The 14,482-nt window shown below is 40.0% G+C and overlaps 1 protein-coding gene across 3 annotated transcripts in view; it reads right to left on the bottom strand.

The window, feature by feature from the left end:
• Positions 1–1,049: 1,049 nt before the first annotated feature.
• The window catches only part of dag1 (dystroglycan 1), a 62,354-nt gene continuing 48,921 nt past the window's right edge, over positions 1,050–14,482 (bottom strand). For 2 of the 3 annotated variants that reach the window (XM_087302360.1, XM_087302359.1), the window contains exon 3: positions 1,050–4,698. In XM_087302360.1, the coding sequence (XP_087158486.1) occupies positions 2,419–4,698 (2,280 nt within the window). In that variant the 3' untranslated portion in view covers positions 1,050–2,418. 3 annotated transcript variants of the gene reach the window in all.

Here is a 14,482-nt window from a genome sequence, read left to right as displayed (position 1 = left end):
ATATATATATATATATATATAATAGGTATAAATTGAGATGCATGGTAACTTTTGACTTGCATTTAAATAATCACCAAGGATCAATTTCAGGTAAAGTAAGCTCAACTTTAATGTTCACTGAAGAAGAAAAATAAAGTCACATATGTCTTGAATGATAAATCAACGGTGAATTTACTTTTTCGGGGGATGAGATATCCCTTTAAATCTGCTAGTAGATAATAATAATAATAAAGCTGAATGGAAGCATTAAAGAACGAGTTTCAATTAGAGCCAAAAATACATCCATACATAACCTTCTACTTGGCAAAAAAAAAACAACTCGGACATCGGGGTTTCCTACACACACTACTCCTCACACGCCGACCAGCTGTGACTATCCCACACCTTTATTATTGCAAATGTCACTTCTGAATTCAAACCGCAAAAAAACAAATGAGCATAAAACATCAGAAAGAAAATAAAAGGGCAATGATTTTTTCCCCGACACCACAGTCTGCTCTATTTCTGTTGAATGCAAACTTAAAGGTAAACCACCGAAGAAAAAGACCCATGAGGAAAAGCTATATGAATCAATTACCAAGACTGAAGGTTTACAAATCGCAGTACACTATAGATTTATTGATCTTCATAAACAATTTGAGGCTGTATCAAAAATTTCCGTATAAAATTAGATTGTGATTTTATCAATCTCGCTCGCTTTTTTTTCTAGTTTTCTAACGATTTTGTAAATTAAACCATTTATATTCACTCCTCTTAATCGCAGGTCTTGCTTAGAGATTTTTTTATAGCCATAACTATATATATATATATAAAAAATAATCACCCCTCATCTAAAACAAACAGTATTTTTTTTTTCTCTATTTCTTTTTGTACGATATCTGATTTACACACGTTTGGACTATAAATACAGTTATATCCACAGGCAGATTATTATGTACAGAAGACACTTGCTGCGAAACCACCAAGGCAAAATATGGCATTCAACTGCAAATATATATATGACATGACATTTAATAAACAATGCCGTTGTGTAGAGGGATGGGTCACCATTATCAAAATCTTCAGTCTTTATTTCGAGTTATTTTGAGTGAATCCAAGGCATATACTCCATAATCATCACTGAAATATATATATAGATAGATAGATAGATATTTTCGAGAGAAAAAAAAAACTAAACGAACAAAAACAAAATAAAGAAACTACAAATCGTCGAAACCCGAGCTTGTTCTGATTAAATCAAGTCTTTGAGATTGAGCAATCTGTCTGGATGACTGTCAAAAGCTTGGGTGAAATGGTACATTGGTAGTTTTGACTTGAGGGTTCTCGACACCATTACTGTCGTCTTTCGAGAGAATTAAAAATGCAAAGACCCCGTCAACCTGTACATCCAATTAAATCACAAGATTTCCTCGTAGCCTATGGGAAATATGATTAAGTGAGATCAATACTGGGCTCCGGGCCTGTCAGGTCGAAGGCAGAATCTGCATAGAGGACTCACTCATGAGATTACCCCCTCCAAAAGTTGCTGCCGAGAAACTACATAGCACAAATCTCAAGTCAGAACGCACTCTGTGATACCTTCACTCAGTGATTTAATTATTATTTTAGCTTTTTTTTTCCCAGAATCGAGGGGAGGAAAATAGTGTTTATCTCAGTGTAATACTTAAAAGAACGTAATAAAAATATATATGATAAAAATTAAAGATGATCTAAGCAAAACTTTCAAATATACAGTGGATTAAACAAACGAAAAATCAATTTGGCTACCTCTTCTTTGTAGTGATTTAACTAGACAAGTGATTAACAATAAAAACAGTTTAATTTCATGTTAAAAGGCAAAACCATAATGAATCGACATCCCACAAAACTCTCCGCATTCGCCGTCCAAGTCCCTCAAGGCCATTCTTTTATTCCCCTTGTGTTATTGAATTTCTGTATGAAACCTTTTGCACCTGCAGTCAGCTTTATTGTCCGCTTATATTATTCGTGATTACGAATTCAGAAGATAGAAAGAGTGCTGTTAGGCAAGGAGTTTTGATTCGGAGTCAGAAAAGAAGTCAAACAAAACAGAAAACGAAATGAATTCAAACAAAACCAATAATTAGTCGAAAAGCCCATCTAGACACAAAAGCGCCACGACTGGAGGGCACAGTCCTGTCCCCAACAGTTTAGCAATAACCAGAGTAGTCAGAGGCTGAGGTTGTTCTTGCTGTCCTTTGCAGACTATCCACTTACCCCGCCCTCCCAAAATCTCCTTAAGAGTCCTGTTTAACAAAAAAACATCCCATTACATTCAAACCCCAAACCCCAGTTTGCAGCATCCCCACTTCTAAAAATCCCATAATGCAAAGAAACAACACACTGGTGTGGAACTAAAAAAAGTTCCCCATCCTCCTGCTCCGGAGGTTTTGGCAAACATTAGGGTGGCACGTAAGGGGGTGGCGATCTGTAGGGGGTCATGTTCTTGGGGCGGGATCCTTTCCCCTCCATCGGGGTGGAGAAGGGTGGTGGTGGCTGATAGGGAGGGGCATTGGGATCCTCATCATGTAGAGGTGTGTACTCTCCCAAAAGGTCCTGGTTCAGAGGTGTTGTCTCTGGACTAGCCATGTTGGGATACTCCGGCGGAGGAAGCGGAGGCTTCTCCTCCTGAAGGATAAGGGGCATGCTGGAAGATGGGGGAGGCTTAGAGTCATCGAGCTCATCTGCAAAAATGATGGGCACTCCTTTCTTGATGAAAGTTGCTTGGTCTTCGATTGTTAGCTTGCCCTTGCGCTTCTTGCGGTAGCAAATCATGGCGATGATTCCAGCTATCAGCAAAATGGCTGCAACCACCACCGCTGGTATGACAGTGTGAAGATACACATCATCAGTGCTCTGTCTTCCCGCACCCACAGAGGGAGTAACAGGAGAGGGGGTCGGATCTGGGATCTCACCCAACGGGACAAACATGTAGTTACGACAGCTTGCTGTGCCTCTGACGGTGATATTTGAGGGCCTGAAGTCTGGTTCCATGGTAAATTTGAAAATCGACGAGGGTTTGCCCTCTGGATCGGAGATTTTTTTGCTCAATTGCTGTATTTGGTCTTTTGGGCAGGGGCTTTGCTGAAGGCTGTTGTTGGTCCATTCCACTATGATGGAACCCTTGGTGATGCTCTTGAGTGTAATGGTGCTGCTGTTGCGATCACCAAAAGACTGGGACAGTTTCTTGACGAGAAGGATCTTCTTGTGAATGTCATTGGTGACCGTACGCGCATCTCCATCAAACACAGCAGTAAATAATACAGGTGGCTTAACACTGTTTCCCCACATGCTGACACGGACCTCAAAGGCATCCATTGCATAGAGACCTCCTTTATCAGTTGCTTGCATGAAATACTCATGTTTCCCTGCATGCTCTTGGTCAGGTAATCCATACAGTAACTGGCTTGTGCTATTAAACTGTATCCAGGAATCATCAGCGACCACATCATTGCCCTTGCGCAAAGTGAGCCTCAACTTATCGGTAGTTCCATCCTCTTTGTCAAAAAATGTATCCGATGGAACCTTCACCTCAAAATAGGTGCCAACATAGGCATTCACCTGATCAATTGGGTTACGCAGCTCAGGTTTTATATTGCTATCGCCTATAACTGCAGGAGTGCTGCGCCTTGGTGGCTTGGTTGTCGTGGTCTTGGGTTCCCTTGGTATGGGCGTTGTCTTGGGTTTCTTTGGAGGTCTCTTTGTAGGTTTCCTGGTGGTAGGTGTTGCTGGGGTAACAGAGGCTCCAACATACACAGGCCTGGTCATTGTTGGCTGGATGGCGATAGTGCTGGTGGTGACCATTACTCGTGTTGGCAGAGGGGGGCCTAAGGTTGGAGTGGAGGGCGCGGAATCCCTGTTTCGAATGGTGGGTTTCACAGGAAGGGGCACGGGACCACGGACAGGTGGGGCAGAACTCTCTGAGGTAGGAGCAATAGATGGAGAGGTTGGAGTTGGAACGATGCGGATCGGGGGCTCAGGGTAAGTTGTAGGAGGGAGTAATGAGGGAATGGGAGTGGGGGTGTTGTTGAGCTGCCTTCGCACCCTTTTGGGCACATGGGGCTTTTTATTAGCAATATGCCATCCAACAACCGGATATCCCAACTGCGCTGACATTGTCCCCTCTTTTGCTGGAACCTGAACACTGCTAATGTCAGGAATGCTGCTTTGATCCAGACTGCAGCCGAGCTTCCAGGACAAAAGAGCTCCGTTTTCAACCACTTTCTTGGCATTTCCTGGTCCTGCCATGAAAGCAGACATGTCAAACAAGCGGTTGTTGACCACAGGCAAAATCTTCATGTGCTGAAGCCCCATGCCAGAAAACTTTTTCATTTTGGCAAGTAGTTCCACCCTCTGCTTCGAGCTCATCTTTGTGAGGTCAGCGTCAAGGATGACAGTGAGCACAGTAACAGGCTCCTCATTGCCACAGATGAAAGGCTGGGCATCGTTGCTTGCTGATTGCTGGATTGCAAGCTGAAAAGGGTCCGTCTCAGCGTGCTCCTCTGGGTGCACCTCAATGGAGAACACATCTGGGCTTTGGGAGACTTTACTCTCGTTGGAAACTGAAACAGATATGTAGTGAACGCCCTTGTCCGTCTCTAGTGGAAGGCCTTGAAGTGTGCCGCTCTCTGCATCCCAATGCAACCACGCTGGGAGCACATCCTTGCTTGCTTCTGTGATCTGTAAAAACGAGAGAAGAAATAACGATTACTGCAACCGAGTGGCTCGCGTTAGAAATTTAACAAGACAAACGAGCTAACAGCGATGCCAGATATGCACTGCCAAGTCAAACACTTTAAACCTGCAAGTAAATCTCACTTTGTAACGTGACTAATAGCCAATCACATGAATCAAAGTTGTCTTTCTCAAATGATACATCATTTTTAGTTTTTGTATTCAGTCTTTCCTGGTTGTGAGTGCAAATTCAGCATATTTAAATTCAGCAAGACAGGAGGGGTGAAGATTATAATGAACGAGTGCTCTCACAGTGGCAAAGAGCTCCCTGCGGCATGAGATACTCCACCAGCTGGAGAGCCGCTCAATGAACGCTCAAGTCAAAAATAACCAATAAATGAATCAATGGCATTGAGAAGATCTATTAACACAAACAAGCCTCTTTGCAAATACAAAAAATACATCCTTTGCTTCCATCCTCTTAACGTGATTGATAATAATCTGGGTTCATACATTATTTAGAGCCAGTGCTCAGGGGTTGGGCCATTAAAACTCAAGCCAGTACACAACAGTCACTAAGCGAGCGAGGGCACTAGCAGCTGGGCTTTTCATTTCAGTTCACAAGCTTCAAAGGTTTAAACACGCAAATCCACCAGCACCGCAACTCTCTACCTTTCACAGTCTTGTTTTTTGAGTGTTGCCATCAACCAACCTAGCTCGTGTGTGCGAGCCTGATTGTGAACCTGTTTGATCACTTAAGAGAGACATTAATAATTCAGGTGGGAGTCTAATTATAGGCTGATCTATAGTCTTGTTGATTGATGGCGTGCTTGGAACATTACTGCCGCACTTCAAATAGTATGTGGGTTGCTTGGATCAGTTGCATTTTGAGGATTTAGAGCAGGGGTCTCCGAACTTGTTGCTGGAAATCCTGCAGATTTTAGCTCCAACCCTAATCAAACTAACCTAAACAAGCTAATTAATAGGGGTGTCACGATTTCGATTTTTAATCAAAATCGATTGAAATTTATGCTCAATTTCGATTATCGAATAAAAAAATAGAATCGTCGATGCTGCCACGCCCCCATGTCACATCAGCTTGGCTTGCCAAGCGGAAAAAAACAGGCTTGTTGAAGTGCTTGTTGAACTGCAAATACAGGAGACCTGTCGACAGAGCTTAAACCCTCTCCTCTTTCAATGAAGTCGCCGGTGTGTAAGCATTTTGGATTTCCAGTGAGTTATGTTGACAACGTTCGTGTTGTCGACAAAAAAAACACAGTTTTGCAAGCTCTGCTATGTACGTATTAGGGTTCGTCCGATAGACAACACCGTCATCGCGATCCTGCGCCCGCCCCCGTTGCAAATCCGCTTGCGAAAAGTACACACTCAGGCCCTGTTTACACTGTCTTTGTTTTTAAATGGCATTTTAGAACGACAACGATTTGAAATCCACAGTGGCGTGTAGCATTTCTGAGCAGCCCTCCTTCCTCTCTACCTCTGACACACACAGACACAGACGCACTCACAGCCATGGGCTCGAGACAGCGGGTTCCGGCAGTCAGAGGATCAGTAGACTGCTTCAATCTTTCACTCACTTGTACTTGATCATTTTAGCGAACACCTCAGCTACTGTTGGCTGGTTCCTGTTGGTTGTGCACTTTTTTTTACCGACGCCATTATAACGACAGATCACTGCCTATTCACGAGTCCTGCAGAAAAAGTGATTGACAGGTGGTAATTACGCGTGTATCTTGCCTTTATTCATTTACTGTATGATTTGTTTATGGTTAAAACAAAGACCATGCAGGTCAGGTAGTTTAAACGGTAGGCTACAAATAATTAATTGGTCATTAATTAATTAATTATTTATAATCAAAAATCGAATCGAATCGTGCCTTTAGAATCGAAAATGTAATCGAATCGAGGATTTGGAGGATCGTGACACCTTTACTAATTAAGGTCTTACTAGGTATCCTCGAAACACCCAGGCAGGTGTGTTGAGGCATGTTGGAGCTAAACCCTGCAGGGACACCGGTCCTCCAGGACCAAGATTGGGGACCCCTGATTTAGAGGGTTGCCGCATACAATAATGACAATTTTTCTTCTCAGCTGCAGCTCTCAAATCTCATTTGCTTCCATGTAGATTTAAATATGGAGCCTTAAGAAGGGCCATAACCCATAAAGCGAAACAGCAATTTTACAGCATGGACTGTTTTTACAGACTACACTCAAATTAATATCTTGATGTCAAACCTTGTTTATTTAATTAATAATAATTCGTTACATTTATATAGCGCTTTTCTGGGCACTCAAAGCGCTTTACACAATGGGGGGGGAATCTCCTCATCCACCACCAGTGTGCAGCATCCACCTGGATGACGCGACGGCAGCCATTTTGCGCCAGACCGCACACCACACATCAGCTGATTGGTGGAGAGGAGACAGATTGATGAAGCCAATTATGATATGGGGAGGGTTAGGAGGCCATGATGGACAGAGGCCAGTGGGCAGATTTTGGCCAGGATGCCGGGGTTAAACCCCTACTCTTTTTCGAAGGACATCCTGGGATTTTTAACGACCACAGAGAGTCGGGACCTCGGTTTAACGTCTCATCCGAAAGACGGAATGAGACGGAATGAGATCATATGCTGTGATTTACAAATTCTCAAAACAAACTAGATATGGGTGAACTACCCCTTTAAAATGAATAAACTAGGCACAGCTATCAATTACAGATTGTGTCAAACTACGATCGATTCTGGAATCATCCTTCAATTAGTGAATTGATTCGACAGCCACTGAATCTATACTTACATTTCACCTCATCATGTGTAAAAACACAGCAGCAGCATCTAATGGAAATACAGAACTGGCAAAAATACCTCACGCACGCTGTTAAATATAGTCAAATTTATACCACCCCTGCAAAAAAAATATGGCACAGATGGCATGTGTCTACTTTTGGTGCCTTTTCAGACCTTGATTTAGAGCAAAACGGAAGTTTAAGGCAAGTCTTCAATGCCGCCTTCTGAAACTAGAGCATCAGTGGCAGCACACACACTGACATTTAGGGAACCACATAGTTTCCATAGTGATGATTCATGCAACCCACACTAAAGACAGTATAAGTTCTGCCAAAGGCATGTTTCTCTTGACTTAAGTGAGGCAAGCAAGGAAAGGCAGAAATGAGTGCAGAGAGAATGTCAATAACAAGAATATTACAGAGTTGTTTTTTTCTTTCATATTTCAATTGCTGCGGCAAGTCTGTTGGGATGATTCTGAATGGCACAAGTGGAACTGCAAAGCAAAGAGACAGATTTCTTGTGAAAAAGAGGGATGGGGGGAGGTAATTATAATAGTTCCAGGGCCATAAACATGGGGGAAATAAGGGACCTAAAATTGTAATAGTCACTATTTACTTACTCTCACGTTGTTTAGAGATGGTTAAAATTTAAAGGGCACCTATGGTAAAAAATCTACTTTTCAAGCTGTTTGGACAGATCTGTGTGTTGGTATAGTGTATAGACCGTCATACTGGGGTGATATGAACACACCCAGTCCCTTTTTTTTTCAATTTAACTACAAAAAAAAAGGGTCGGCCAATTGGAGCTGTTTTCAAATCGATCGCACCATTACGTAGGTGTGCGATCCCCCCGCCCACCGAATTGATTGACAGCTGCGCGCATTAACATGTTCCGGTAGTCGCGTGTATATGTCAACAAGACCAGACAGACATACGCAAAGCAACCGGGAATAAAAGCTCTGTTCTGTTCGCTAGGATCAGCAATCATCCTCAAGTGTGATTAAGAGTAAGTTTCACATGTTTAAAGTGTTTTAAAACAGAGTATGTGTGTAATTAATTACAGCGTTTTACTTCAGCTTTACTTCATCAGCACAGCCGCGTGTCAGAACAATTATAAAAGAAGACGCTTCAATCCCGGTTTGTGGAAGTTAAATCAGGTTTATTTTGTACATTAGCATAACAGATATCCACACAGTATTTAAGGTTAGCCTTAACTAAGCCAAGCGCGCTCTGTCTGTCTGCCTGCCTGCCTGCCTGTGTGCGTGTGTATCTGTGTGTGTGTGTTAACTTTGTAACGATATTGTATGTTACTCAATGCAACTTCACAATACTGATTAGTAAAGGTTAGTTCTTACTGTAGTATCTCACAAACGCTACGTGAGACCTTCTTCCTTTAAGTCTGTCTGTTGTCTGACGCAGCTGAGGAAGGAGGCATGTAGAAATAGTAGGCGGGAAAGACTCGACTTAAAGGCACAGTACGACAAAACCACCCCCTGCTGGAAATCAGTATAAAACAGCATCTTGTAAAAGGTATAATGAAAACTCTGATGGGTATTTTGATCTGAAACTTTATATACACATTCTAGAGACGCAAAAGACTTATAATAAATCTGAAAAAAGGGGTAACCTAGGTGCCCTTTAAAATGGTTAAATTTTCATATCAAGATTAAGTGACCAAAATTATCACGATTTCCTTAAAATTAAATTGGAATGTTTAAAAAAAAAAAAAAAAAAAAAAAGTTACACACACTAATGGCTTGTTTCCACTGACTGGTACAGTACGGTACAGTTCACCTTCATCAGGCTTGCGTTTCCATTACGTGTTGTATGACAAAAATTTTTTTCAGTCAATGTCCTTTTCGCTCGAGAAAATGTCTACTGTAAAGCTGTACGGGTCGTTCACATATCATATGAGAAGCACTTTTCACAAAAAAAATGCTTTATACATGTAAATACTTGTATATAAATGTTTATTACAAACTTTTCTATGAACAGCTTTTTTTTTTCGCGCTTCACTCGCGTTTTTCAGTTTTGACAGGATCAGGTTTCAAAAGCATGTCAATAATCAAGCGCACGTTATTATCATCAGCTCAAGAAGTTTGTCATTTCAGATATTGATGCACGGCGAGCGCAACTAAGAAAACGAAACCACTTGCACTTTAGATTGGCTCGTAAAAAACTACGGGGCAATGGGTAAATCTGCTCTTCTTTTTAGCTTTGTGGATGTCCATCAAGACAACAACAAGGTTTGTTTGAGCCCGGGTCGACCACGGCTGGCTATTATATGTATATATATAATCCCGCTGTGATCTCTCAGCTGTGTATTTTAAACATGGTGGGTTTTTTGTTTTCATTCTGTTTTGTTGCGCAAGCGAATGACGTTTATATACCAATAGCGTTCAGCTACGTGTCTAGCTTCGCCTTTTGGTACCCTTTCTCGCATTTGGTACCCTTTCGAATGGGTTCCGAAAAAGTGGTGCAGTACAGTACACCTTTTGAGAGTGGAAACGGCAATAAAAGCGTGCCAAACCGAACCATATCGTACCACTCAGTGGAAACAAGCCATTAAGGCATTCTACTAAGTTTTGTATATGAATGCAATGAGCAAACAGCAAATAAAATTAGCAAATTTATGCAATTTTGTGACAAACAACATGAACATGGATCCCTGTATCTTGGATTTGTTTACTTATGCTTGTTTTCTTTCATGTAGATAGTTTTTTTATATAGATACACACGATTTTGGAAATTTTACATGACCACACATTGGAACGTTAACAAACGTTGGCATTTAAAAAGCTGCCTTACAGAGATCCACATTATTTTTTTGTTTTACACAAAATTGTGATTTGATTATATCTGATTGTGCCTTTTCTCACTGAGTTGACCTAGTGTCCAGCTATGTATTCTCAATAGTGTGCGGCACACAATTTAAATGATACTTTAACAGTGTAAGTATTTAATAATGACAACTTTATATTGCAATGTTTTGCAATTAGCTAAATCGCAGCATTAATAGAGTTTTTACAAAAAATCGTGAAAATTAATGACTGTTTTAACGATAATGAATATTTGAAACAGTAAAGCTAACCATCAGACAATTAATTATGGTTTACCTTCAAATTGATCATCATGACAGCACTACTTAAACGGGGTTTATTATGCAAAAAGCACTTTATAAGCGATTTAATTACAGTTGTGTGGCAACAGTCCGTGAATATAACCAGCTACTAATGATTAAAATGTATTAATTTTATATTTATCTGTAGAAACACTTTGATTGATAGTCAATCGTGCCATCAGAGGGGCAAAGCCCCGCCCACTAGTGACCACCTCATTAGCATAGAACTTTAGACTTGATTTGTAGCTCCACCCTCTTTTGAAACGAGCATCTCATTTTAATTCAAAACGCTACATTTAGGATCAAAGCCTAAAAGGGGAAGTTTTACAGAGCTATAAAACATTATTTGTAATGTATTTTGAGCTGAAACTTCACATACACACTCTAGGGAACTGAGGTACGTAGAAGACACTTATTTTAAATCTTGTAAAAAGGGGCATAATAGGTCCCCTTAAAAACAAAAGATCATGGTAAGCAAAATAACCAAATTAGATAACATTCAAGGAATCTATTATGAAGAAATGTAAAACTTTTAAACCCATTACGTAAAAGGGGGGTGGGGGGGGGGGGAAGTCAAGCAGGTTTGGAACAACCTGAGAGTGAGCAATTGTTAACAGAATTTTAATTTTGGATGAGCCCTTGGGACGTCTGCGATAGGGTTGTAATAACAAAATCTAAAAAGACCTGATGAGAAGTATAAACTCTTCCCCCCATGAAATGAACAAATTACATGGATGAATCAAAACTCCCTTCGTTGTGGGTCGAATAAAGCCGGCCATTGTTAGGGCACGCTTGCGGGGGAGTCTGCGGGAAGAAAAGATCCCATTGTTGGCATATGAAGACAGCTGAAAAGATAAGATTCATAGTTCTGAAGGAGTAGGCTCAGGCATGTCTTTGTGATATTAGAGAGAGAAACAGAGACAAAAGGAGGCAGTGGGGCTTGGAAAATTTCGAAGAGGGAGAGCCCTATAGTTTGGCCAAGCTGATGTTTACGAGAAATGACTAAACCCATTTTCTTTGGTTAAAAATTCATGCAACTCGACTCATCTTGGCTTCGGAGTACACTGGCACATGGGTAGTCGAGAAACGGGCAGTGTTTTTTTTAAATATATTTATGTAGTTTTTACTTCTTAATGAACTTTATCATAAAAATCCCACGTACTTCCATTAAACTCCGTTATAATGGAAAAATATTATAACAGAGCTCTGATTCAGCATTGAAAATCACAATGTGATCGTTCACAATACTCACATCACAGAATATGCAATGTTGAGTTTGTATTATGATGTATCATTTGCATGTGTTTTTGAGCCCTGTGGTTGTATAATGAATTTAAAAGCATTCAGGTATGAAACTGCATTCAGGTAAGATTAGAAACTGGACCATTTGCATCTTTAATAACAATTATTTCAATTACTGTACCAGATAATTCACTGTTACACATCGTAAAACACTTGTTTATTTGACTTTTTCTTATGACATTGATCTGTGCTTGTAGATTGGTTATTCGATTTTATGCAGATGTACTTCTACTACAGAATCACCCCAAATCAATCTAAAAAAAAAAATAAAAAAAAATAAAAATAGAGATACTTCAGCCACCCGGTGATATTCATACTAGGGCTGCACAATATTGGAAAATCTGACATTGGGATGTATATATTTTTTTTCCGATATACAGTAGTAGGCATTTAAAAAGTGGATCAAAATCGTTTTTCAAAATCGTCTCAAGACAATGGTCTTCAATCTCTTTCCCAGATCACAGACTGTAGTGTTTCTTAGCCATAACTTTGTCACCAAGAATTTTCCAGAGATGTTTAATCAGGTTAACCTCGGGACTATGGTCAGGCCATTTCATTATTTCAGTGTTTTCAGCTTTAAGGAACTATTTTATGTCAGATTGATGAAAAAAAAAGTCAATTTAAAGGGTTAGTTCATCCAAAAATGAAATGGAAATTATGTTATTACAGACTTTTCAATGAATAGTGTCAGACAGCATTGTATGGAGCAGGGGTTCTCTACCTTTTTCACTTCGGGGCTTCATTCTTCCTTCTCAGATAAAATTTTCAAGGCCCACGTGTCTGACATTATCTTTGTCAAATGTTTGTATGAAATGTTATGTTTATTGTTATTGTATGTTATGTTAAATGTTTATTTAAACCTTTATTTATTAACAAATTATATAGATACACATATATACAAACGATTTTCTTCTTTCTGTTTTTCAGTGGTCGACAACAAACTTTTTGGTGCGTTACTGCCTCTCGCTCTGGGGTGCAAAACCATTGTTAGCCAACTAAGGTGGCAAGATCCGTTGTTACAAAAATAGTTTGTGGATTTGCCGTTTCCCAAATCAGTCACTTCGACGAACATTCGCAGTCGCAAACTTGAGCACTCGTAACAACACCTCTAGAGCTGTAGTTAGAAACATAGTTCCTGGAAGTGTTCTATTCCCCTTTACCAAATTTTACCAAATCAAATATCGGATTTTATTTTAAATGCGTGAGCGTGTAAAACAATATAATTTGCAAAGAAATAATGAGTCATTATAGGTGTTTTACGTTAACTAGCGATGGACCTGCGACAGAGAAACTATGGGTTTGGGAAACACTCGTCACTACATAGTTCTTTTCCCAAACGATGCATCGTACTATGATAGTTCAGCCGCAAGTTATGTCGTTGTTTGGGTAACGCACCCCAGGTCAGAGACGTCACCCACTAATTAGGCTAACACGACAAAATTGCTTGATGGAAAGATGATTAAGAGAGAGGAGGTCTATCTATATAGTTTACTGTAGTAAAGGCTAAAGTATACTACGGTAATTACTATGAGTTTGTGATGGTTGCTAATTATGTAGCGTAATATATTAATGGAGAGTTGTAAATATATACACAAAATATTGATTACTCCTAAATATTTACCTTTACTATAAATTCCTACAGTATTATAAATGTGTAACACCTGGGTTTATTGGGTTCTTTGTGCTGTTATATTCCATAGTTTGTTTCTGTCTGGTTCAGCATATTATTTGCAATAAATAACTGAACAATTCTGCGTCGTACGATTCATTGACTGTTTTGTTGATCACTAAGATGCGATTGAATTGGATTGCTTTGATTTCAAAATGAAAATTGCAAAAATAGCTTAGATGTAGCTGACTTTTGCCTAGTAGCTTTTAGTGTAGTCAAGCTACATTTTAGGTAGAGTAGCTAATAGCTAACTACATTGTTCACTGATTTTCAATGATGTCAATACTAACTATATTAAATTCTGTCACGTGTGACTGAAAGAAATGCAACGTCATGTCAACAACTCAGTTCCCAAAGGTCAGTGGGATATTAAGGAGTAAAGAATTTGCTAGACAGAGTGATCTTTTGAAAATAACCCACTCATACCCAGGGAAAAAATGCCAGGCCTTTTTTTTTTTTTTTAAGCGGACTGTAGAACATGACCCATTTTTTTTAGTCAAAAATTACAAAATGAAACGTGTGTGCATGTGTGTGTGTGTGTGTTCAGGTCACTCGAGAGAGAGACAGAGGGATTTGCCAATTGTGCGACCGAGCTGCAGAAATCAAAACAGCCTTCAAGTGGCCAATGGCGACGACGTGGTGGTGAATGAAAGTTATCAAATGAAAGACATGTTTTTTTTTTTTTATTCAGACAGGGGAAGGAAGCAGAATGAAAAAGCTCGGCGGGAGAGCTGCTGTTTGTTTGTAATACAACTTTAAATTGCTATTCAGTGAAGAGGGAATGTCAGCTTTTTGATCCCAGCTGTGGTACAAGCGTGAACAAAGGAAAAAACAGCAAACGTGAAGGAAAAAAAAAAGAGAGCGAAGATAAAACTCATGAATGGCAAGCAGCGTT

Source organism: Danio rerio, chromosome 22 (genome assembly GCF_052040795.2).
Source record: "Danio rerio strain M-AB ecotype USA chromosome 22, GRCz13ab, whole genome shotgun sequence".
NCBI classification, from domain to species: Eukaryota; Metazoa; Chordata; class Actinopteri; order Cypriniformes; family Danionidae; genus Danio; species Danio rerio.
The sequence above is the reverse complement of the archived record's forward strand: the minus strand, read 5'-3'. Positions and strand labels throughout refer to the sequence as shown.